Source organism: Phyllobates terribilis, unplaced genomic scaffold (assembly GCF_046119375.1).
Source record: "Phyllobates terribilis strain yellow unplaced genomic scaffold, ASM4611937v1 Scaffold_10__3_contigs__length_209671492, whole genome shotgun sequence".
NCBI lineage: Eukaryota > Metazoa > Chordata > Amphibia > Anura > Dendrobatidae > Phyllobates > Phyllobates terribilis.
Genome location: NW_027362770.1, coordinates 186,909,390 through 186,934,016, shown reverse-complemented (window position 1 = coordinate 186,934,016; position 24,627 = coordinate 186,909,390). Strand labels below are relative to the sequence as shown.

The following is a 24,627-nucleotide window of genomic DNA, read 5'->3' as shown; positions in this document are numbered from 1 at the left end:
CAATATGATATTCACTACAGCCCCCTATCCAGTATGGTCACTACAGCCCCAAATATAATGACCTCCACAGCCCCATATACAGTATGGACACCACAACTCCATATATACTTTCCTGTACCCCCTTCACAGTCCCTCATTTCATGGGCCAAACGGACATGCCCTCGTTTCATGGCCCCCGCACAGCCCTTCAGTTTATTCCCCCATCTGCGCAGCCCGTTAGTTTGTTCCCCCATCTGCGCAGCCCGTCAGTTTATTCCCCCATCTGCACAGCCCCTCTGTTTATTCCCCCATCTGCACAGCCCCTCTGTTTATTCCCCCATCTGCACAGCCCCTCTGTTTATTCCCCCATCTGCACAGCTCCTCTGTTTATTCCCCCATCTGCACAGCCCTTCAGTTTATTCCCCCATCTGCGCAGCCCGTTAGTTTGTTCCCCCATCTGCGCAGCCCGTTAGTTTGTTCCCCCATCTGCACAGCCCCTCTGTTTATTCCCCCATCTGCACAGTCCCTCTGTTTATTCCCCCATCTGCACAGTCCCTCTGTTTATTCCCCCATCTGCACAGCCCTTCAGTTTATTCCCCCATCTGCGCAGCCCGTTAGTTTGTTCCCCCATCTGCGCAGCCCGTCAGTTTATTCCCCCATCTGCACAGCCCCTCTGTTTATTCCCCCATCTGCACAGTCCCTCTGTTTATTCCCCCATCTGCACAGCCCCTCTGTTTATTCCCCCATCTGCACAGCCCTTCAGTTTATTCCCCCATCTGCGCAGCCCGTTAGTTTGTTCCCCCATCTGCGCAGCCCGTCAGTTTATTCCCCCATCTGCACAGTCCCTCTGTTTATTCCCCCATCTGCACAGCCCCTCTGTTTATTCCCCCATCTGCACAGCCCCTCTGTTTATTCCCCCATCTGCACAGCCCCTCTGTTTATTCCCCCATCTGCACAGCCCCTCTGTTTATTCCCCCATCTGCACAGCCCCTCTGTTTATTCCCCCATCTGCACAGCCCGTCAGTTTATTCCCCCATCTGCACAGCCCGTCAGTTTATTCCCCCATCTGCACAGCCCCTCTGTTTATTCCCCCATCTGCATAGTCCCTCTGTTTATTCCCCCATCTGCACAGTCCCTCTGTTTATTCCCCCATCTGCACAGTCCCTCTGTTTATTCCCCCATCTGCACAGCCCCTCTGTTTATTCCCCCATCTGCACAGCCCGTCAGTTTATTCCCCCATCTGCACAGCCCCTCTGTTTATTCCCCCATCTGCGCAGCCCCTCTGTTTATTCCCCCATCTGCACAGCCCCTCTGTTTATTCCCCCATCTGCACAGCCCCTCTGTTTATTCCCCCATCTGCACAGCCCCTCTGTTTATTCCCCCATCTGCACAGTCCCTCTGTTTATTCCCCCATCTGCACAGCCCCTCTGTTTATTCCCCCATCTGCACAGTCCCTCTGTTTATTCCCCCATCTGCACAGCCCCTCTGTTTATTCCCCCATCTGCACAGTCCCTCTGTTTATTCCCCCATCTGCACAGCCCGTCAGTTTATTCCCCCATCTGCACAGCCCCTCTGTTTATTCCCCCATCTGCACAGCCCCTCTGTTTATTCCCCCATCTGCATAGTCCCTCTGTTTATTCCCCCATCTGCACAGTCCCTCTGTTTATTCCCCCATCTGCACAGTCCCTCTGTTTATTCCCCCATCTGCACAGCCCCTCTGTTTGTTCCCCCATCTGCACAGCCCCTCTGTTTATTCCCCCATCTGCACAGCCCCTCTGTTTATTCCCCCATCTGCACAGCCCCTCTGTTTATTCCCCCATCTGCACAGCCCCTCTGTTTATTCCCCCATCTGCACAGTCCCTCTGTTTATTCCCCCATCTGCACAGCCCCTCTGTTTATTCCCCCATCTGCACAGCCCCTCTGTTTATTCCCCCATCTGCACAGTCCCTCTGTTTATTCCCCCATCTGCACAGCCCCTCTGTTTGTTCCCCCATCTGCACAGCCCCTCTGTTTATTCCCCCATCTACACAGCCCTTCATTTAATTCTCCCCTTCTGCACAGCCCCTCATTTTATTCCCTCCATCTGCACAGCCCCTCATTTTATTCCCTCCATCTGCACAGCCCCTCAGGTTATTCTCCCTACCAGAACAACCCCTCAGTTTATTCCCTCTATCAGCACAGTCCCTCAGTTTATTCCCTCTAACATCACAGCCCCTCAGTTTATCCCCCCCATCAGCACAGCCCCAGTTTATTCCTCCCACCATCTGCACAGCCCCTCCCCTCATTTTAATTTGCTTATTCTAATTCCCCTTTCTGAACAGCCTCTCATTTTATTCGCCCCATCAGCACAGCTCCAGTTTATTCCCCCCACCATCTGCACAGCCCCTCATTTTCTCCCCCCCATCAGCACAGCCCCTCATTTTATTCCTCCCATCAGCACAGCCCCTCATTTTATTCCTTCCATCAGCACAGCCCCTCATTTTATTCCCCCCATCAGCACAGCCCCTCATTTTATTCCCCCCATCAACACAGCCCCTCGCTTTATTCCCCCCATCAACACAGCCCCTCGCTTTATTCCCCCCATCAACACAGCCCCTCGCTTTATTCTCCCCATCAACACAGCCCCTCGCTTTATTCTCCCCATCAACACAGCCCCTCGCTTTATTCCCCCCATCAACACAGCCCCTCGCTTTATTCCCCCCATCAACACAGCCCCTCGCTTTATTCTCCCCATCAACACAGCCCCTCGCTTTATTCCCCCCATCAACACAGCCCCTCGCTTTATTCCCCCCATCAACACAGCCCCTCGCTTTATTCCCCCCATCAACACAGCCCCTCGCTTTATTCCCCCCATCAACACAGCCCCTCGCTTTATTCCCCCCATCAACACAGCCCCTCGCTTTATTCCCCCCATCAACACAGCCCCTCGCTTTATTCCCCCCATCAACACAGCCCCTCACTTTATTCCCCCCATCAACACAGCCCCTCACTTTATTGCCCCCATCAGCACAGCCCCTCATTTTATTCCCCCCATCAACACAGCCCCTCACTTTATTCCCCCCATCAACACAGCCCCTCACTTTATTCCCCCCATCAGCACAGCCCCTCATTTTATTCCCCCCATCAACACAGCCCCTCACTTTATTCCCCCCATCAACACAGCCCCTCGCTTTATTCCCCCCATCAACACAGCCCCTCGCTTTATTCCCCCCATCAACACAGCCCCTCGCTTTATTCCCCCCATCAACACAGCCCCTCGCTTTATTCCCCCCATCAACACAGCCCCTCGCTTTATTCTCCCCATCAACACAGCTCCTCCTCTCATTTTATTCCCCCCTTCATCTGCACAGCCCCTCATTTTATTTCTCCCACTAGCACAGCCCCTCATTTCATTCCCCCAATCATCACAGGCCCTCATTTTATTCCCCCCATCAGCACAGCCCCTCATTTTATTGCCCCCATCAGCACAGCCCCTCATTTCATTCCCCCCCATCAACACAGCCCCTCATTTTATTCCCCCCATCAACACAGCCCCTCATTTCATTCCCCCCCATCAACACAGCCCCTCATTTCATTCCCCCCCATCAACACAGCCCCTCCTCTCATTTTATCCCCCCCCCTTCATCTGCACAGCCCCTCATTTTATGCCCCCACGTCACAGTAATATAAGAATTAAAAAATAAAGCGAGTCCTGCTCACATAATCCAGGCTCCCGCACACAATCTCCCATTTCCTCTTCTGTGATGTGCGGCAGTGGAGGCTGGACGGCGCAATGACATCAGCGCAATGACATCACTGCACTGCGCCATCCAACAACCCCTGCATGCGCCTTCTCCAACAAGACACAGGCCGGAGGTGACCGGCGTCTTGCTGGAGGTCCCAGCGGAGCAGGGACATTACAGCTCCTCTGCTCCTGTCCCGGGTGGGGCACACAGCAATTGCATTTGCGTCTCATAGATCTGAATGGTAAGTCGTCCTCGCTGTGCAGCGGTACATTCCTCACTCCAGTCTTTGCTTGCTAGGAAAGCAGATTTATAAGGAAGCTGTAGTGGAGGCCATGTTACCAGCTTGCAGAAACATATATAAGAAAGCAATATACAGAAGACGACTCAAAGAATTCTATTTATTTCTGACTTTCTCTGTGTCTTCACGGCTCACCGAGCCCTATCCTTCACTCCCACATTTAGGGCCTCATCTGCTCAACAATCCAGAAATATGTGGGATGTGGCTGCTCCCTTCCTGAAGAGAGCTCTGCTGATTTCCTGCCATGTGAGTGCAATGTGGAATATTGGTTTCTGTTCAGTCATCCATCCTCATAATACAGAGAGCACAAGAATATAACCGCTATAATACTGCCCCCTATGTACAAGAATATAACCGCTATAATACTGCCCCCTATGTACAAGAATATAACTACTATAATACTGCTCCTATGTACAAGAATATAACTACTATAATACTGCCCCCTATGTACAAGAATATAACTACTATAATACTGCCCCCTATGTACAAGAATATAACTACTATAATACTGCCTCCTATGTACAAGAATATAACTACTATAATACTGCCCCTATGTACAAGAATATAACTACTATAATACTGCTCCTATGTACAAGAATATAACTACTATAATACTGCCCCCTATGTACAAGAATATAACTACTATAATACTGCCCCTATGTACAAGAATATAACTACTATAATACTGCTCCTATGTACAAGAATATAACTACTATAATACTGCTCCTATATACAAGGATATAACTACTATAATACTGCTTCTATGTACAAGAATATAACTACTATAATACTGCCCCTATGTACAAGAATATAACTACTATAATACTGCTCCTATGTACAAGAATATAACTACTATAATACTGCCCCCTATGTACAAGAATATAACTACTATAATACTGCCCCTATGTACAAGAATATAACTACTATAATACTGCTCCTATGTACAAGAATATAACTACTATAATACTGCTCCTATATACAAGGATATAACTACTATAATACTGCTTCTATGTACAAGAATATAACTACTATAATACTGCCCCCTATGTACAAGAATATAACTACTATAATACTGCTCCTATGTACAAGAATATAACTACTATAATACTGCCCCTATGTACAAGAATATAACTACTATAATACTGCCCCCTATGTACAAGAATATAACTACTATAATACTGCTCCCTATGTACAAGAATATAACTACTATAATACTGCCCCCTATGTACAAGAATATAACTACTATAATACTGCTCCCTATGTACAAGAATATAACTACTATAATACTGCTCCTATATACAAGAATATAACTACTATAATACTGCTCCTATATACAAGAATATAACTACTATAATACTGCTCCCTATGTACAAGAATATAACTACTATAATACTGCTCCTAAATACAAGAATATAACTACTATAATACTGCCCCCTATGTACAAGAACATAACTACTATAATACTGCCCCTATGTACAAGAATATAACTGCTATAATGCTGCTCCTATGTACAAGAATATAACTACTATAATACTGCCCCCTATGTACAAGAATATAACTACTATAATACTGCTCCCTATGTACAAGAATATAACTACTATAATACTGCTCCTAAATACAAGAATATAACTACTATAATACTGCCCCCTATGTACAAGAACATAACTACTATAATACTGCCCCTATGTACAAGAATATAACTGCTATAATGCTGCTCCTATGTACAAGAATATAACTACTATAATACTGCCCCCTATGTACAAGAATATAACTACTATAATACTGCCCCCTATGTACAAGAATATAACTACTATAATACTGCTCCCTATGTACAAGAATATAACTGCTATAATGCTGCTCCTATGTACAAGAATATAACTACTATAATACTGCCCCCTATGTACAAGAATATAACTACTATAATACTGCCCCCTATGTACAAGAATATAACTACTATAATACTGCTCCTATATACAAGAATATAACTACTATAATACTGCTCCTAAATACAAGAATATAACTACTATAATACTGCCCCCTATGTACAAGAATATAACTACTATAATACTGCTCCTATATACAAGAATATAACTACTATAATACTGCTCCTATATACAAGAATATAACTACTATAATACTGCTCCTATATACAAGAATATAACTACTATAATACTGCTCCCTATGTACAAGAATATAACTACTATAATACTGCTCCTAAATACAAGAATATAACTACTATAATACTGCCCCCTATGTACAAGAACATAACTACTATAATACTGCCCCTATGTACAAGAATATAACTGCTATAATGCTGCTCCTATGTACAAGAATATAACTACTATAATACTGCTCCCTATGTACAAGAATATAACTACTATAATACTGCCCCCTATGTACAAGAATATAACTACTATAATACTGCTCCTATGTACAAGAATATAACTACTATAATACTGCCCCTATGTACAAGAATATAACTACTATAATACTGCCCCCTATGTACAAGAATATAACTACTATAATACTGCTCCCTATGTACAAGAATATAACTACTATAATACTGCCCCCTATCTACAAGAATATAACTACTATAATACTGCTCCTATGTACAAGAATATAACTACTATAATACTGCCCCTATGTACAAGAATATAACTACTATAATACTGCTCCTATGTACAAGAATATAACTACTATAATACTGCTCCTATATACAAGAATATAACTACTATAATACTGCTCCTATATACAAGAATATAACTACTATAATACTGCTCCCTATGTACAAGAATATAACTACTATAATACTGCTCCTATATACAAGAATATAACTACTATAATACTGCTCCTAAATACAAGAATATAACTACTATAATACTGCCCCCTATGTACAAGAACATAACTACTATAATACTGCCCCTATGTACAAGAATATAACTGCTATAATGCTGCTCCTATGTACAAGAATATCACTACTATAATACTGCTCCCTATGTACAAGAATATAACTATTATAATACTGCCCCTATGTACAAGAATATAACTACTATAATACTGCCTCTATGTACAAGAATATAACTACTATAATACTGCCCCTATGTACAAGAATATAACTACTATAATACTGCTTCTATGTACAAGAATATAACTACTATAATACTGCCCCTATGTACAAGAATATAACTACTATAATACTGCTTCTATGTACAAGAATATAACTACTATAATACTGCCCCCTATGTACAAGAATTTAACTACTATAATACTGCCCCCTATGTACAAGAATATAACTACTATAATACTGCTCCTATGTACAAGAATATAACTACTATAATACTGCTCCTCTGTACAAGAATATAACTACTATAATACTGCCCCCTATGTACAATATAACTACTATAATACTGCTCCTATGTACAAGAATATAACTACTATAATACTGCTCCTATGTACAAGAATATAACTACTATAATACTGCCCCCTATGTACAAGAATATAACTACTATAATACTGCCCCTATGTACAAGAATATAACTACTATAATACTGCCCCTATGTACAAGAATATAACTACTATAATACTGCTCCTATGTACAAGAATATAACTACTATAATACTGCCCCTATGTACAAGAATATAACTACTATAATACTGCCCCTATGTACAAGAATATAACTACTATAATACTGCCCCCTATGTACAAGAATATAACTACTATAATACTACCCCCTATGTACAAGAATATAACTACTATAATACTGCTCCTATGTACAAGAATATAACTACTATAATACTGCTCCTATGTACAAGAATATAACTACTATAATACTGCCCCCTATGTACAAGAATATAACTACTATAATACTGCCCCTATGTACAAGAATATAACTACTATAATACTGCCCCTATGTATAAGAATATAACTACTATAATACTGCCCCTATGTACAAGAATATAACTACTATAATACTGCCCCTATGTACAAGAATATAACTACTATAATACTGCTCCTATGTATAAGAATATAACTACTATAATACTGCCCCTATGTACAAGAATATAACTACTATAATACTGCCCCCTATGTACAAGAATATAACTACTATAATACTGCTCCTATGTACAAGAATATAACTACTATAATACTGCTCCTATGTACAAGAATATAACTACTATAATACTGCCCCTATGTACAAGAATATAACTACTATAATACTGCTCCTATGTATAAGAATATAACTACTATAATACTGCCCCTATGTACAAGAATATAACTACTATAATACTGCCCCCTATGTACAAGAATATAACTACTATAATACTGCCCCTATGTATAAGAATATAACTACTATAATACTGCCCCTATGTACAAGAATATAACTACTATAATACTGCCCCTATGTACAAGAATATAACTACTATAATACTGCCCCCTATGTACAAGAATATAACTACTATAATACTGCTTCTATGTACAAGAATATAACTACTATAATACTGCTCCTATGTACAAGAATATAACTACTATAATACTGCTCCTATGTACAAGAATATAACTACTATAATACTGCCCCCTATGTACAAGAATATAACTACTATAATACTGCTCCTATGTACAAGAATATAACTACTATAATACTGCCCCCTATGTACAAGAATATAACTACTATAATACTGCTCCTATGTACAAGAATATAACTACTATAATACTGCTCCTATGTACAAGAATATAACTACTATAATACTGCCCCCTATGTACAAGAATATAACTACTATAATACTGCCCCTATGTATAAGAATATAACTACTATAATACTGCCCCTATGTATAAGAATATAACTACTATAATACTGCACCCTATGTACAAGAATATAACTACTATAATACTGCTCCTATATACAAGAATATGACTACTATAATACTGCTCCTATATACAAGAATATAACTACTATAATACTGCTCCTATGTACAAGAATATAACTACTATAATACTGCTCCTATGTACAAGAATATAACTACTATAATACTGCCCCCTATGTACAAGAATATAACTACTATAATACTGCTCCTATGTACAAGAATATAACTACTATAATACTGCCCCCTATGTACAAGAATATAACTACTATAATACTGCTCCTATGTACAAGAATATAACTACTATAATACTGCCCCCTATGTACAAGAATATAACTACTATAATACTGCCCCCTATGTACAAGAATATAACTACTATAATACTACCCCCTATGTACAAGAATATAACTACTATAATACTGCTCCTATGTACAAGAATATAACTACTATAATACTGCTCCTATGTACAAGAATATAACTACTATAATACTGCCCCCTATGTACAAGAATATAACTACTATAATACTGCTCCTATGTACAAGAATATAACTACTATAATACTGCCCCCTATGTACAAGAATATAACTACTATAATACTGCTCCTATGTACAAGAATATAACTACTATAATACTGCCCCCTATGTACAAGAATATAACTACTATAATACTACCCCCTATGTACAAGAATATAACTACTATAATACTGCTCCTATGTATAAGAATATAACTACTATAATACTGCCCCTATGTACAAGAATATAACTACTATAATACTGCTCCTATGTACAAGAATATAACTACTATAATACTGCCCCCTATGTACAAGAATATAACTACTATAATACTGCTCCTATGTACAAGAATATAACTACTATAATACTGCTCCTATGTACAAGAATATAACTACTATAATACTGCCCCCTATGTACAAGAATATAACTACTATAATACTGCTCCTATGTACAAGAATATAACTACTATAATACTGCTCCTATGTACAAGAATATAACTACTATAATACTGCTCCTATGTACAAGAATATAACTACTATATTACTGCTTCAGTGGTTCTTATATTGCGGTGATGTTTGTGTCTCGCAGGTGATTGTGGTGTTGGGTTTCCGTGTCTATATCATGGGAGGGTCGATGCCATTATTTTCGGAGCAGGACAACCCGGCCTCCTTCTCTCCTTACATCCTCAGCAGGTACATGGCCGGCGTCCAGCATGGATTCTCATTGTGGTGTGCGGTGAGAGCCGTCTCGTCACTCCAGGTTCTGGTAATGGAGGAGTGGGAAGTGTAATCCAGTAATGTCAGTGCGTGTGAATAAACAGTGGAGTACAATGGTGTCCGGACATTGCATAGCCTGATGCATTCCAGTCATAATCTCTATGTTCGTCAGAGACAAAATAATATAGTTCTTATTCCATCTATCTATTATCTATTATGTATCATCCATCTATTATCTATCTATCATCTATCTATCATCTATCTATCATCTATCTATTATCTATCTATTATCTATCTATATCTCTCATCTATCTATCATCTCTCTATATCTCTCATCTATCTATCATCTATCTATTATCTATCATCTATCTATCATCTATCTATTATCTATCTATTCTCTATCTATTATCTATCTATTATCTATCTCTCATCTATCTATTATCTATCTATTAACTATCATCTATCTATTATCTGTCTATCTATTATCTATCTATTATCTATCATCTATCTATTGTCTATCATCTATCTATTATCTATCTATTATCTATCTATCTATTATCTATCTATTATCTATCATCTATCTATTGTCTATCATCTATCTCTTATCTATCTCTTATCTATCTCTTATCTATCTATTATGTATCATCTATCTATTATCTATCTATTATCTATCTATCATCTATCTATTATCTATTATCTATCTATCATCTATCTATTATCTATCATCTATCTATTATCTATCTATCATCTATCTATCATCCATCTATTATCTATTATCTATCTATTATCTATCATCTATCTATTATCTATCATCTATCTATTATCTATCTATTATCTATCTATTATCTATCATCTATCTATCATCTATCTATCATCTATTATCTATCATCTATCTATTATCTATCATCTATCTATTATCTATCATCTATCTATTATCTATCTATCATCTATCTATTATCTATCATCTATCTATTATCTATCATCTATCTATTATCTATCTATCATCTATCTATTATCTATCTATTATCTATCATCTATCTATCATCTATTATCTATCATCTATCTATTATCTATCATCTATCTATTATCTATCTATTATCTATCTATTATGTATCATCTATCTATTATCTATCTATTATGTATCATCCATCTATTATCTATTATCTATCTATTATCTATCATCTATCTATTATCTATCTCTCATCTATCTATTATTTATCTGTGATCGATCGATCTATGATATTTTCTTCTGTCTTGCAGATTCCTGACCTTCTCCTACCTCCTTGCGTTCAATGCCTGTCTGCTGCTCGGCCCTATCACTCTATGCTATGACTGGCAGGTGGGCAGCATCCCCCTCGTCCACTCCATCTTGGACATCCGCAATGTGTCTACTTCCCTGTTGCTGGCCGTCCTCCTCTCCCTCGGCCGGCGTTGCTTGACTGGGAACAAGGTATTTTAATATCTGTTAAATACATCAGTGTCGTCAGATCTGCAGAAAAGAAAGATTTTATTACAACATTTGCAGTACCACTCCTAACCATGGGGTGTGCTGTTTAGATACAGGAGCCTTTATTAATATTAATAATTTGCCCTCTAGTGGCAAAAATATGCATTGTAGTTGATTACATACTCTTTGCAAATCGAATATTATTTTTTAAGAAAGTTTTTCTTATATTTTCTCCTTTTCTTTCTAGGGTTACTGTCCCTTTAAGATTATTTTAAGTGCTGAAACTCTATATAACTTGTTACTACCACACCCTGACGAATAGGGCCAATGCCGGTGAATGCCCACCCCAAGAATCAATTCTTCCTCCTTGAGTTTCCTTCTCGTATGTGATCGTTATCGTCCGAGCAGGAAGCCGGTTTCATGCTGTTAAATAACTGCCTGGAAACTCCATATTTTCCATCATCCTCCATAGAATTTATCTGATTGGCGCCGACACCGCCCGCTGGTGTTTGTATTAATAACCTCGACCCCGGGTCACTGCCGCATAATGATCGTGTTATGTTTGGCTCTTAAGCATTGCTCTGACACTATTCACACTCCCTTCTCTCCTGTTCAGCAAGAAATGTCTCAGAATGTCTTCAGATTGTAATCCCATTAACGTCACCCACCATTCCTGTACTCCTGAAACGCAGATATGAGTAGTACTGTACTGATACATGAGAAATATACAGTATATACATATACAGTATGTGTGTATATACAGTGGTGGGCAAAAGTATTGGCACCCCTGCAATTCTGTCAGATAATACTCAGTTTCTTCCTGAAAATGATTGCAATCACAAATTCTTTGGTCTTATTATCTTCATTTAATTTGTCTTCAATGAAAAAACACAAAAGAGAATGAAGCAAAAATCAAATCATGGATCATTTCACATAAAACTCCAAAAATGGGCCAGACAAAAGTATTGGCACCCTCAGCCTAATACTTGGTTGCACAACCTTTAGCCAAAATAACTGCGAACAACCGCTTCCGGTAACCATCAATGAGTTTCTTACAATGCTCTGCTGGAATTGTAGACCATTCTTCTTTGGCAAACTGCTCCAGGTCCCTGATATTTGAAGGGTGCCTTCTCCAAACTGCCATTTTGAGATCTCTCCACAGGTGTTCTATGGGATTCAGGTCTGGACTCATTGCTGCCCACCTTAGAAGGCTCCAGTGCTTTCTCTCAAACCATTTTATAGTGCTTTTGGAAGTGTGTTTTGGGTCATTGTCCTGCTGGAAGACCCATGACCTCTGAAGGAGACCCAGCTTTCTCACACTGGGCCCTACATTATGCTGCAAAATTTGTTGGTAGTCTTCAGACTTCATAATGCCATGCACACGGTCAAGCAGTCCAGTGCCAGAGGCAGCAAAGCAACCCCAAAACATCAGGGAGCCTCCACCATGTTTGACTGTAGGGACCGTGTTCTTTTCTTTGAATGCCTCTTTTTTTCCTGTGCACTCTATGTTGATGCTTTTTCCCAAAAAGCTCTACTTTTGTCTCATCTGACCAGAGAACATTCTTCCAAAACGTTTTAGGCTTTCTCAGGTAAGTTTTGGCAATCTCCAGCCTGGCTTTTTTATGTCTCGGGGTAAGAAGTGGGGTCTTCCTGGGTATCCTACCATACAGTCCCTTTTCATTCAGACGCCGACTGATAGTACGGGTTGACACTGTTGTACCCTCGGACTGCAGGGCAGCTTGAACTTGTTTGGATGTTAGTCGAGGTTCTTTATCCACCATCCGCACAATCTTGCGTTGAAATCTCTCGTCAATTCTTCTTTTCCGTCCACATCTAGGGAGGTTATCCACAGTGCCATGGGCTTTACACTTCTTGATGACACTGCGCACGGAAGACACAGGAACATTCAGGTCTTTGGAGATGGACTTGTAGCCTTGAGATTGCTCATGCTTCCTCACTATTTGGTTTCTCAAGTCCTCAGACAGTTCTTTGGTCTTCTTTCTTTTCTCCATGCTCAATGTGGTCACACAAGGACACAGGACAGAGGTTGAGTCAACTTTAATCCATGTTAACTGGCTGCAAGTGTGATTTAGTTATTGCCAACACCAGTTAGGTGCCACAGGTAAGTTACAGGTGCTGTTAATTACACGAATTAGAGAAGCATCACATGATTTTTCATAGGGTGCCAATACTTTTGTCCACCCCCTTTCTTAGGTTTGATGTGGAATTATATCCAATTTGGCTTTAGGACAATTCTTTTTGTGTTTTTTCATTGAAGACAAATTAAATGAAGAGAATAATCCCAAAGAATTTGTGATTGCAATCATTTTCAGGAAGAAACTGAGTATTATCTGACAGAATTGCAGGGGTGCCAATACTTTTGCCCACCACTGCATATGATGTACAGTACAGACCAAAAGTTTGGACACACCTTCTCATTTAAAGATTTTTCTGTATTTTCATGACTATGAAAATTGTACATTCACCCTGAAGGCATCAAAACTATGAATTACCACATGTGGAATTATATACTTAACAAAAAAGTGTGAAACAACTGAAAATATGTCTTATATTCTAGGTTCTTCACAGTAGCCACCTTTTGCTTTGATGACGGCTTTGTACACTCTTGGCATTCTCTTGATGAGCTTCAAGAGGTAGTCACCGGAAATGGTCTTCACTTCACAGGTGTGCTCTGTCAGGTTTAATAAGTGTTTTTTCTTGCCTTATAAATGGGGTTGGGACCATCAGTTGTGTTGTGCAGAAGTCAGGTGGATACACAGCTGATAGTCCTACTGAATAGACTGTTAGCTGCTTTTTTCTTGCCATAATACAAATTCTAAGTAAAGAAAAACGAGTGGCCATCATTACTTTAAGAAATGAAGGTCAATCAGTCTGAAAAATTGGGCAAACTTTGAAAGTGTCCCCAAGTGCAGTTGCAAAAACCATCAAGTGCTACAAAGAAACTGTCTCACATGAGGACCACCCCAGGAACGGAAGACCAAGAGTCACCTCTGCTTCTGAGGATAAGTTTATCCGAGTCACCAGCCTCAGAAATCGCAGGTTAACAGCAGCTCAGATTAGAGACCAGGTCAATGCCACACAGAGTTCTAGCAGCAGACACATCTCTTCAACAACTGTTAAGAGGAGACTTTGTGCAGCAGGCCTTCATGGTAAAATAGCTGCTAGGAAACCACTGCTAAGGACAGACAACAAGCAGAAGAGACTTGTTTGGGCTAAAGAACACAAGAAATGGATATTAGACCAGTGGAAATCTGTGCTTTGGTCTGATGAGTCCAAATTTGAGATCTTTGGTTCCAACCACCGTGTCTTTTGTGCGACGCAGAAAAGGTGAACGGATGGACTCTACATGCCTGGTTCCCACCGTGAAGCATGGAGGAGGAGGTGTGATGGTGTGGGGGGGCTTTGCTGGTGACACTGTTGGGGATTTATTCAAAATTGAAGGCATACTGAACCAGCATGGCTACCACAGCATCTTGCAGCGGCATGCTATTCCATCCGGTTTGCGTTTAGTTGGACCATCATTTATTTTTCAACAGGACAATGACCCCAAACACACCTCCAGGCTGTGTAAGGGCTATTTGACCAAGAAGGAGAGTGATGGGGTGCTACGCCAGATGACCTGGCCTCCACAGTCACCAGACCTGAACCCAATCGAGATGGTTTGGGGTGAGCTGGACCGCAGAGTGAAGGCAAAAGGGCCAACAAGTGCTAAGCATCTCTGGGAACTCCTTCAAGATTGTTGGAAGACCATTTCCGGTGACTACCTCTTGAAGCTCATCAAGAGAATGCCAAGAGTGTGCAAAGCAGTCATCAGAGCAAAAGGTGGCTACTGTGAAGAACCTAGAATAGAAGACATATTTTCAGTTGTTTCACACTTTTTTGTTAAGTATATAATTCCACATGTGTTAATTCATAGTTTTGACACCTTCAGTGTGAATGTACAATTTTCATAGTCATGAAAATACAGAAAAATCTTTAAATGAGAAGGTGTGTCCAAACTTTTGGTCTGTACTGTATATGTGAAAAAAATATACACACTGGATCGAACCTCAAAGGTGGTGCTTGGGCAGATTTGCATAAAATCTGGTATATTTGGGTAATCTGGCAGCAGCACATTTGATTAGTTTTGTCACAGAATGATGTAATGAGGCACAACATAGATGATATGATCAATATATACACATATACATACCAGATGGAACCTCAGGGGTGGAGCCTGGGCAGATTTTAATAAATATATACACACACTATCTAGTACTGCTGCCATATCTCCCAAATATACCAGATTTTATGCAAATCTGCCCCACCCCTGAGTATCCATCCAATAATTTGTAAATATGCTCAAGCTCCTCCCCTGAGGTTTCATCTACTAAATAGTAAATCTGCCCAAGCTCCACCCCTGAGTATCCATCCAATAATTAGTAAATCTGTCCAAGCTCCACCCCTGAGTATCCATCCAATAATTAGTAAATATGCTCAAGCTCCTCCCCTGAGGTTTCATCTACTAAATAGTAAATCTGCCCAAGCTCCACCCCTGAGTATCCATCCAATAATTAGTAAATCTGTCCAAGCTCCACCCCTGAGTATCCATCCAATAATTAGTAAATCTGTCCAAGCTCCACCCCTGAGGTTCCATCCACTAATTAGTAAATATGCCCAAGCTCCATCCCTGAGTATCCATCCAGTAATTAGTAAATATACCCGAGCTCCAACCCTGAGGTTCCATCCGGTAATTAGTAAATCCGCCCAAGCTCCACCCCTGAGGTCCCAGCTGGTAATGAGTAAATCTGCCCAAGCTCCACCCCTGAGGTTCCATCCACTAATTAGTAAATATGCCCAAGCTCCACCCCTGAGTATTCATCCGGTAATTAGTAAATATACCTGAGCTCCACCCCTGAGGTTCCACCCGGTAATTAGTAAATCCGCCCAAGCTCCACCCCTGAGGTTCCATCCGGCAATTAGTAAATCTGCCCAAGCTCCACCCCTGAGGTTCCATCCGGCAATTAGTAAATCTGCCCAAGCTCCACCCCTGAGGTTCCAGCGTGTAATTAGTAAATCTGCCCAAGCTCCACCCCTGAGGTTCCAGCCTATAATAAGTAAATCTGCCCAAGCTCCACCCCTGAGGTTCCATCCGGTAATTAGTAAATCTGCCCAAGCTCCACCCCTGAGGTTCCATCCGGTAATTGGGAAATCTTCTCAAGCTCCACCCCTGAGGTTCCATCCGGTAATTAGTAAATCTGCCCAAACTCCACCCCTGAGGTTCCATCCGGTAATTGGGAAATCTTCTCAAGCTCCACCCCTGAGGTTCCATCCGGTAATTAGTAAATCTGCCCAAGCTCCACCCCTGAGGTTCCATCCGGTAATTAGTAAATCTGCCCAAGCTCCACCCCTGAGGTTCCAGCCTATAATTAGTAAATCTGCCCAAGCTCCACCCCTGAGGTTCCATCCGGTAATTAGTAAATCTGCCCAAGCTCCACCCCTGAGGTTCCATCCGGTAATTGGGAAATCTTCTCAAGCTCCACCCCTGAGGTTCCATCCGGTAATTAGTAAATCTGCCCAAACTCCACCCCTGAGGTTCCATCCGGTAATTGGGAAATCTCAAGCTCCACCCCTGAGGTTCCATCCGGTAATTAGTAAATCTGCCCAAGCTCCACCCCTGAGGTTCCAGCCTATAAGTAAATCTGCCCAAGCTCCACCCCTGAGGTTCCATCCGGTAATTAGTAAATCTGCCCAAGCTCCACCCCTGAGGTTCCATCCGGTAATTGGGAAATCTTCTCAAGCTCCACCCCTGAGGTTCCATCCGGTAATTAGTAAATCTGCCCAAGCTCCACCCCTGAGGTTCCATCCGGTAATTGGGAAATCTTCTCAAGCTCCACCCCTGAGGTTCCATCCAGTAATTAGTAAATCTGCCCAAGCTCCACCCCTGAGGTTCCATCCGGTAATTGGGAAATCTTCTCAAGCTCCACCCCTGAGGTTCCATCCGGTAATTAGTAAATCTGCCCAAACTCCACCCCTGAGGTTCCATCCGGTAATTGGGAAATCTTCTCAAGCTCCACCCCTGAGGTTCCATCCGGTAATTAGTAAATCTGCCCAAGCTCCACCCCTGAGGTTCCATCCGGTAATTGGGAAATCTTTTCAAGCTCCACCCCTGAGGTTCCATTTGGTAATTATTTTGTGATATGACTTTGATATCTGTGTGTAGATCACATATCGTCCTTCGCTAAGACCTAAACAAAAATGTTGAGCATTTTCTATGTCATCCTATAACGTAATAAGTATTTCTGGAATATTCCCCAGAGGACGGGCCATCGGGAAGTCACGGTCGGCCTTCTTTTCCTGATTTTCCCTTTCATACCGGCCAGTAATCTTTTCTTCAGGGTTGGTTTCGTGGTGGCCGAACGCGTCCTCTACATGCCCAGGTAAGAACTGACTGTGGTTAGAAGGCGACGTAGTTAAAGCTCTGCTTGCTGTCAGTGACTGAAAACATTATTTATTTTCATCCAAAGTCTGAAAACCTACATCACAAGATACTGTAGTCTGAGCCGGACTTGTTCACAATATGGGGTCACCAAGTATACAGGGGTGTGAATTCTTTTTTGTTGGGGTGATCATGGTCTCTTCTTCCATCTCCAGCATGGGCTTCTGTATTCTTTGCGTCCACGGACTGAAGAGACTCTCCGCCCGGTTGGGTCCTGGAGGCTCGTCCGCCACCACCTTCTGCTTCCTCCTCCTCCTCTTCCTCTTCTCCTGTAAGTCGGTGTCGCAGAGCGAGTGCTGGGGCTCCCGGGAGTCGCTGTTCAGGTATGTAGTGGAGCGGTGAAGTCGAACACGGCGCCATTGTGCTGCGGTCATCGCTCATTGGTGACTTTCTTCCGCCGCAGATCCGGAGTTCAGACGCTGCCGCATAACGCCAAAGTGCATTACAACTTTGCCAATTTCCTTAAGGACCAGAATCGAAAGGAGGAGGCGAGAAAACACTACAAAACTGTGCTAAGGTACAAGCATGGCCGCTTGTCACTACAGGGACGAGTCGCCCATACTGCTTACAATCTAATTTACTCTAGTCATCACCAAAACTGCATTCAAAAATCGGGAATGTGTCCATGCAAAGCTGAGGTTCAGATCCACACAGCTCTGCATTCTATCAAGTGTTTGTCCTGAGAGCTAACAGGATGTCACGCACAGTGTAGGAAAGACTAAGTGCAACACGAAGGAATGAGGGGAAGGAAGCCCAGATACTAGGGAAAGGGGGAGTGGAGACCCCTAGGTTGATCTAATATCACCCTATCTCCCCTACTGTCCCTATATTGTTTCCTCACCAATCGCCGAACAGGAAACCTAAGCCCTGTAAATCCCTAGATCTTGGCCCTGGATAGGGACGGTGGGGGGAGTGGGTGGTGAGCACTGGTCAGTCCCTACTATAAACTAAAGACAACAAGGGAGACAAACACAGGGGGGAGAAACTTAGCTTGAGCAGACTTCAAAGAGATAACACCAAACGTCCTCGAAGCATCAGAGAGGAAGTAAGCCGACTGCAATAGCTCCAAGCCTTCACAAGGGAATATGTGAATATCACCGGCGCCTCCCTATAGCAGACTGAAAGTATTTAAACACCCAGGTCAGGGTGTCAATCAGAGCAGGAGGGAGGTAGCCGCTGGATCCTAAAGTATGACCGATTAAAGAAGGCGTCTGCAATGCCAAATGAAGAGATCTTCTGCAGCCAGCTGCAGAGCGACTGTTACATCTGACACACCCGTGACACAGGGAGGCAGCAGGATTTTGAATGCAGCTTTGGATGTGACTTGAATATTTATCAAGAATAATTTAGATATGCGGATTGTTTGCTGATGGATTTGTTGTCCGCCGTAGTTTGTATCCGCAGCACCCCAGCGCTCTCAACAACCTTGGCACCCTGACCACCAATATAACAGCGGCTGAGGAATATTACAGGAAGGCGCTGGAAATCAGCCCGCACCACAGCCGAGCGCTGTTTAATCTGGGAAATTTACTAAGGTAATCGAGTGGAGGGGTCCCAACACCCACGTCATCAAAGACCCTGAAGACTAAGATGGGGATGTTCAACCCCCTCCTGACCCCTGAATCTCTCAGTAGTGCAGCCTCAGGCTTTTCTGTTATTACAATCTCTCAGTAGTGCAGCCTCAGGCTTTTCTGTTATTACAATCTCTCAGTAGTGCAGCCTCAGGCTTTTCTGTTATTACAATCTCTCAGTAGTGCAGCCTCAGGCTTTTCTGTTATTACAATCTCTCAGTAGTACAGCCTCAGGCTTTTCTGTTATTACAATCTCTCAGTAGTACAGCCTCAGGCTTTGCACATGGAAGGTAATATATCATCATAAGAATTTTTCAGTAGTTCAGCTTTAAACTTTGGACATGAAAAGTAATATTAGGTGATAAGAATCTCAGTAGTACAGCCTCAAGCTTTGGGCCGGTATAAGGACAGGTTGCCTTCAGAAGGATATAGTAGTGCGGCCTTGCATCTGCAGGAAAATATGCTGTCTTTACGATCTTTCAGTAGTGCAGCCTCAGACTTTGGGCCTGTAATGAGATATCATTAGAGTTAAAATCTCTCAGTAGTGCAGCCTCGGGCGTTAACCCTGTAAAAGAATATGTTGCCAAGAGAATTGCTCGTGCAGCCTCCAATCTCAGGTCTGTAAGGAGATATGTTGTCCTTAAAAATTTTCAGTAGTGCAGCCACATGTTTGACCCTGTAAGATAATATATTGTCATCAGAATTACTCAGTAGTGCAGCCCCGGGTCTGTAAGGAGATATTTTGTCCTTTAGAAATTTTCAGTAGTGCAGCCTCAGTTTCGAACCTGTAAGATAATATATAGTCATCAGAATTACTCAGTAGTGCAGCCTCAGGTCTGTAGGGGGATATTTTGTCCTTATCGCCTCTCAGTAGTGCAGCCTCAGGAGTTGAACCTGTTAGGTAATATATTCTAAACAAAATTTCTCAGTAGTGCAGCCTCAAATTTGAACCTGTAAGGGAATATGTTGTCATCAGAGTCTCTCAGTAGTGCAGCCTCTGCATATTTTGTGCAGGAATCAGGGCAGGAATGAAGAAGCCGAGGTCGTTCTGAGGGAGTCTCTTCTCCATGGTCCATACTTTGCCGATGCATATTCCAGTCTAGGATCTCTGCTGGCTGATCAGGTGAGGTCGTGACCTGCTTCTGTATATTCAGACTCCTCCTACTACTGATGATGTCATTGAGTCATCGACCCTCCCCTGAGGAGCAGAGGACCACCAACAGTCCTAGGATGAGTTGTCGGTTGAGGATTTCCAAAAATCCTTTACGCTATCATACCAGACTCTATGATCCACACTCTTTAAGACCTCAAGGGTGGCAGTATTTCATGCTTGATGTATGCCCGCCCCCGAGGAGCAACAGGACAAAAATCAGAATTCCTGCTGCGCCCCCCTTTACTGTTATTTTTTACTCCTTACCCAGAAGAGATATGAGGAAGCTGAGGAGGTTTATCTGGCTGGAATCAAGTACTGCCCCGAGAGTTCAGACCTGCAGAATAATTATGGGGTGTTTCTGGTGGATGTGGGTGAGTGGGAGCTTTGGATGAGATTAGAATATAAGACACATTGTAATTGCAAATGATTTCTCACAGAGCTGATGTTATTTTCCAGGAGCTCCACAGAAGGCCGTATCTCATTATCTTCTCGCTTTGCAACTGCGCCCCAATCATCACGTGGCCATGCTCAATCTTGGTCGCCTGTACCGTTCCCTCAACCAAAATTCAGAGGCAGAGATGTGGTACAAAAAGTAAGAACTACGGAGCATAGTTCTGTCTGTCTGCAGCCTCCACTAGAGGGAGCTCCCTGTATACAGAGATACATGATAAGATCCTGTCTGCAGTCACCACTAGAGGGAGCTCCCTGTATACAGAGATACATGATAAGATCCTGTCTGCAGCCACCACTAGAGGGAGCTCCCTGTATACAGAGATACATGATAAGATCCTGTCTGCAGCCACCACTAGGGGGAGCCCCCTGTATACAGAGATACATGATAAGATCCTGTCTGCAGCCACCACTAGGGGGAGCTCCCTGTATATATAGATACATGATAAGATCCTGTCTGCAGCCACCACTAGGGGGAGCTCCCTGTATACAGAGATACATGTGAAGATTCTGGCTGCAGCCACCACTAGGGGGAGCTCCCTGTATACAGAGATACATAATAAGATCCTGTCTGCAGCCACCACTAGGGGGAGCCCCCTGTATACAGAGATACATGATAAGATCCTGTCTGCAGTCACCACTAGGGGGAGCTCCCTGTATACAGAGATACATGATAAGATCCTGTCTGCAGCCACCACTAGGGGGAGCTCCCTGTATACAGAGATACATGATAAGATCCTGTCTGCAGCCACCACTAGGGGGAGCTCCCTGTATACAGGATACATGTGAAGATTCTGGCTTCATCTGAGGACCTTTTCTGCTCGTTTCTCACTGTAGGGCTCTGCAGTTGTCCCGGGATATTGACGTGATCTCGCCTCTTGGAGCTCTGTATTATAACACAGGACAATATGATGAAGCTTTGCTTTTGTACAAGGAGGCGACAGCGCTTCACCCGCATAGCGTGCAGCTACGCCTGTCACTGGTGAGCAGACTGCTCCTTTATCCGTCCTCTCACAGACCATGTATAATACTGGGGTCTTGCTTATGTGGCAATGTAATCTTTGGGCCCCATCAGGACCAGGTCTGGGTGTGACTATTACCTCTGCACCATCTGCCTGGTATTGGGGTAACCCCTGTTTTGTGGATTTCTGCAGGCGCAGGTCCAGGCTGTGATGGGTCTCACAGGCGAGGCTGAGGGTCTTGCTCGTCACATAGCGGATGAGGTTCCTGACTGTACTGAATGTTTCCGGCTGCTTAGCGCAATCTACAGCAAACAAGAAGAACACTCCAAGGTGACGACTCTTCTGCTAAATGTCATAGACACCACACCGCTAACTGATATTCTAACGTGGGGGTCCATTCAGGACCCCGATCTATTAGCAAACATTTTTCCATGGTATTTAATTGCTTGGTCCTGCATCTTTTTGTCTTTTTTTTTTGTTTGTTTTGTTTTGTTTCTATTTTACAATGTTCAAAGCCTTCTCTTTCATTGGTTTATGGCCTCTGTGTTTATCTTACATAGCATTGCCTGCTCTAGCCCAGTGCTAATTGGCTAATTACTCAGTTTGTCCAACTGGTGCTGGCCTCTAGCAGACATTTCATTTCATATATATTCAGCTCTGGCTGGGAATAGCACGCGTGCTGGGTCACGCGTGCAATAGATTTCAAGTGCAATAATTACAAGTGCAGTTAGACCATGGCAGTTGGACAGGGCAAGAGACAGGTAAGGTGCATAAAATATTCATACAAACATGCTTCTCGGTCACTAATACCGCATTTTGCATTAGTCTTATCAATCTGCTTTTTATTTGTTTTCACTTCTGCTTTCTCACAACTCACCCGCCCTTCAACACATTCTGTGCACTCTCTCTATATCAGCCCCTCCCTTCTCCCCTCTCCCATGTATAACTCTGAGGCTCTACTGACATTCCTCACCCACTGCAAACCATCCTCTACCTCCATACAGCACTCGAAACGTTCATACAAATCATTAGACCACCTGCTCTTTCTCTTCTTTCTCCTTTTACTAGTCGCAGGCGACATCTCCCCCAACCCTGGGCCCCCCGCCACTAGCATACACCACTCTCCTCCAGCTGCATATAGAAACCCTGCTAATCTTATTAACGTTCAGTGCATGCCCTCTCCTATCAATTTCCATTGCGCTCTCTGGAACGCACGGTCTGTGTGTAACAAACTAACTTACGTCCATGATTTTTTCCTCTCTAATTCTCTTAACCTTCTGGCTATCACAGAAACCTGGATTCAGCAGCCAGACACCACCACTGCTGCTGCTCTCTCGTTTGGTGGGCTGAAATTTTCACATACCGCCAGACCTGACAACAGACAGGGTGGAGGTGTTGGTCTGCTCCTTTCCTCACAATGTGCTTTCCAGGTCATCCCCCCGGTTCCCTCACTTATGTTTCCTTCCTTTGAAGTCCACACCATCAGACTCTTTAAACCCTTCTCCCTGCGAGTGGCAGTCGTGTATCGCCCTCCAGGCTCCCCTCGCCAGTTCTTGGATCACTTTGCCTCCTGGCTTCCTCACTTTCTATCCTGTGACATCCCCACCCTCATCATGGGCGACTTTAACATCCCCATCGATGATCCCCTCTCCCAATCTGCCTCTCATCTACTTTCTCTAACCTCTTCATTCCGTCTCTCACAGTTTACTAATTCTCCTACCCATGAAGACGGGAATACTCTGGACCTGTTTTTTTCCAGTCTCTGCTTGCTGGATGACTTTACCAACTCCCCTCTCCCGCTCTCGGACCACAACCTTCTTTCCTTCTCTGTTAAGAATTGTCTACTCACCCGGGACACCCCCACTTACCACACTTATAGGAATACACGTACCATTAATACCCAGCAGCTTATGGACAAGCTCCACACATCTTTAGCCCCCATCTCCTCCTTCTCCTGTCCAGACTTAGCATTGTCACACTACAATAATACACTGAAGAGCGCCCTAGATGAAGCAGCTCCTTCTACTCGCAGAAAGATCCAACACAGACAACGGCAGCCCTGGCACACGATGCAAACACGTTTTCTTCAAAGTTGCTCAAGGTGTGCTGAGCGTCAGTGGAGAAAATCTCTTTTAGCAGAGGACTTCATCCACTATAAAGACGGATTTTGGTAAGACCTTACCTGTAAAATCCTTTTCAGCGAAGGAAGGAAGGGAGACACAGTCATTACTAGTGGGTAGGCGGAGCCCACATAGGATAGAACACCTCAGATTAAAAAAGAGTGTTGTCCGGCCCCTCCAGCTTGGACTCCTCCTACTCCAGCTCTCCAGTCCGTACACAAGCTAAGGAAGAGCAAATATCACCAGCGGAGCAACACATCCCCTTCTGAAGAACTTCAGAGAAAAAACAAGAGACAGGTTATGCATATAACAGAAAAACCACACAGTCCCAGGTAC

The 24,627-nt window shown here is 42.7% G+C and overlaps 1 protein-coding gene across 1 annotated transcript in view; it reads left to right on the top strand.

Annotated features, from left to right (window-relative positions):
- The window catches only part of TMTC1 (transmembrane O-mannosyltransferase targeting cadherins 1), a 65,704-nt gene that overhangs the window by 29,271 nt on the left and 11,806 nt on the right, over positions 1–24,627 (top strand). The window contains exons 6-17 of the mRNA XM_073650356.1: positions 4,167–4,248; positions 9,962–10,065; positions 11,350–11,539; positions 17,855–17,976; positions 18,191–18,358; positions 18,439–18,552; positions 19,427–19,570; positions 20,621–20,729; positions 21,028–21,130; positions 21,216–21,351; positions 22,047–22,191; positions 22,364–22,501. Coding sequence (XP_073506457.1) covers positions 4,167–4,248; positions 9,962–10,065; positions 11,350–11,539; positions 17,855–17,976; positions 18,191–18,358; positions 18,439–18,552; positions 19,427–19,570; positions 20,621–20,729; positions 21,028–21,130; positions 21,216–21,351; positions 22,047–22,191; positions 22,364–22,501 — 1,555 coding nt within the window. The remainder of the gene's footprint in view (positions 1–4,166; positions 4,249–9,961; positions 10,066–11,349; positions 11,540–17,854; positions 17,977–18,190; positions 18,359–18,438; positions 18,553–19,426; positions 19,571–20,620; positions 20,730–21,027; positions 21,131–21,215; positions 21,352–22,046; positions 22,192–22,363; positions 22,502–24,627) is intronic.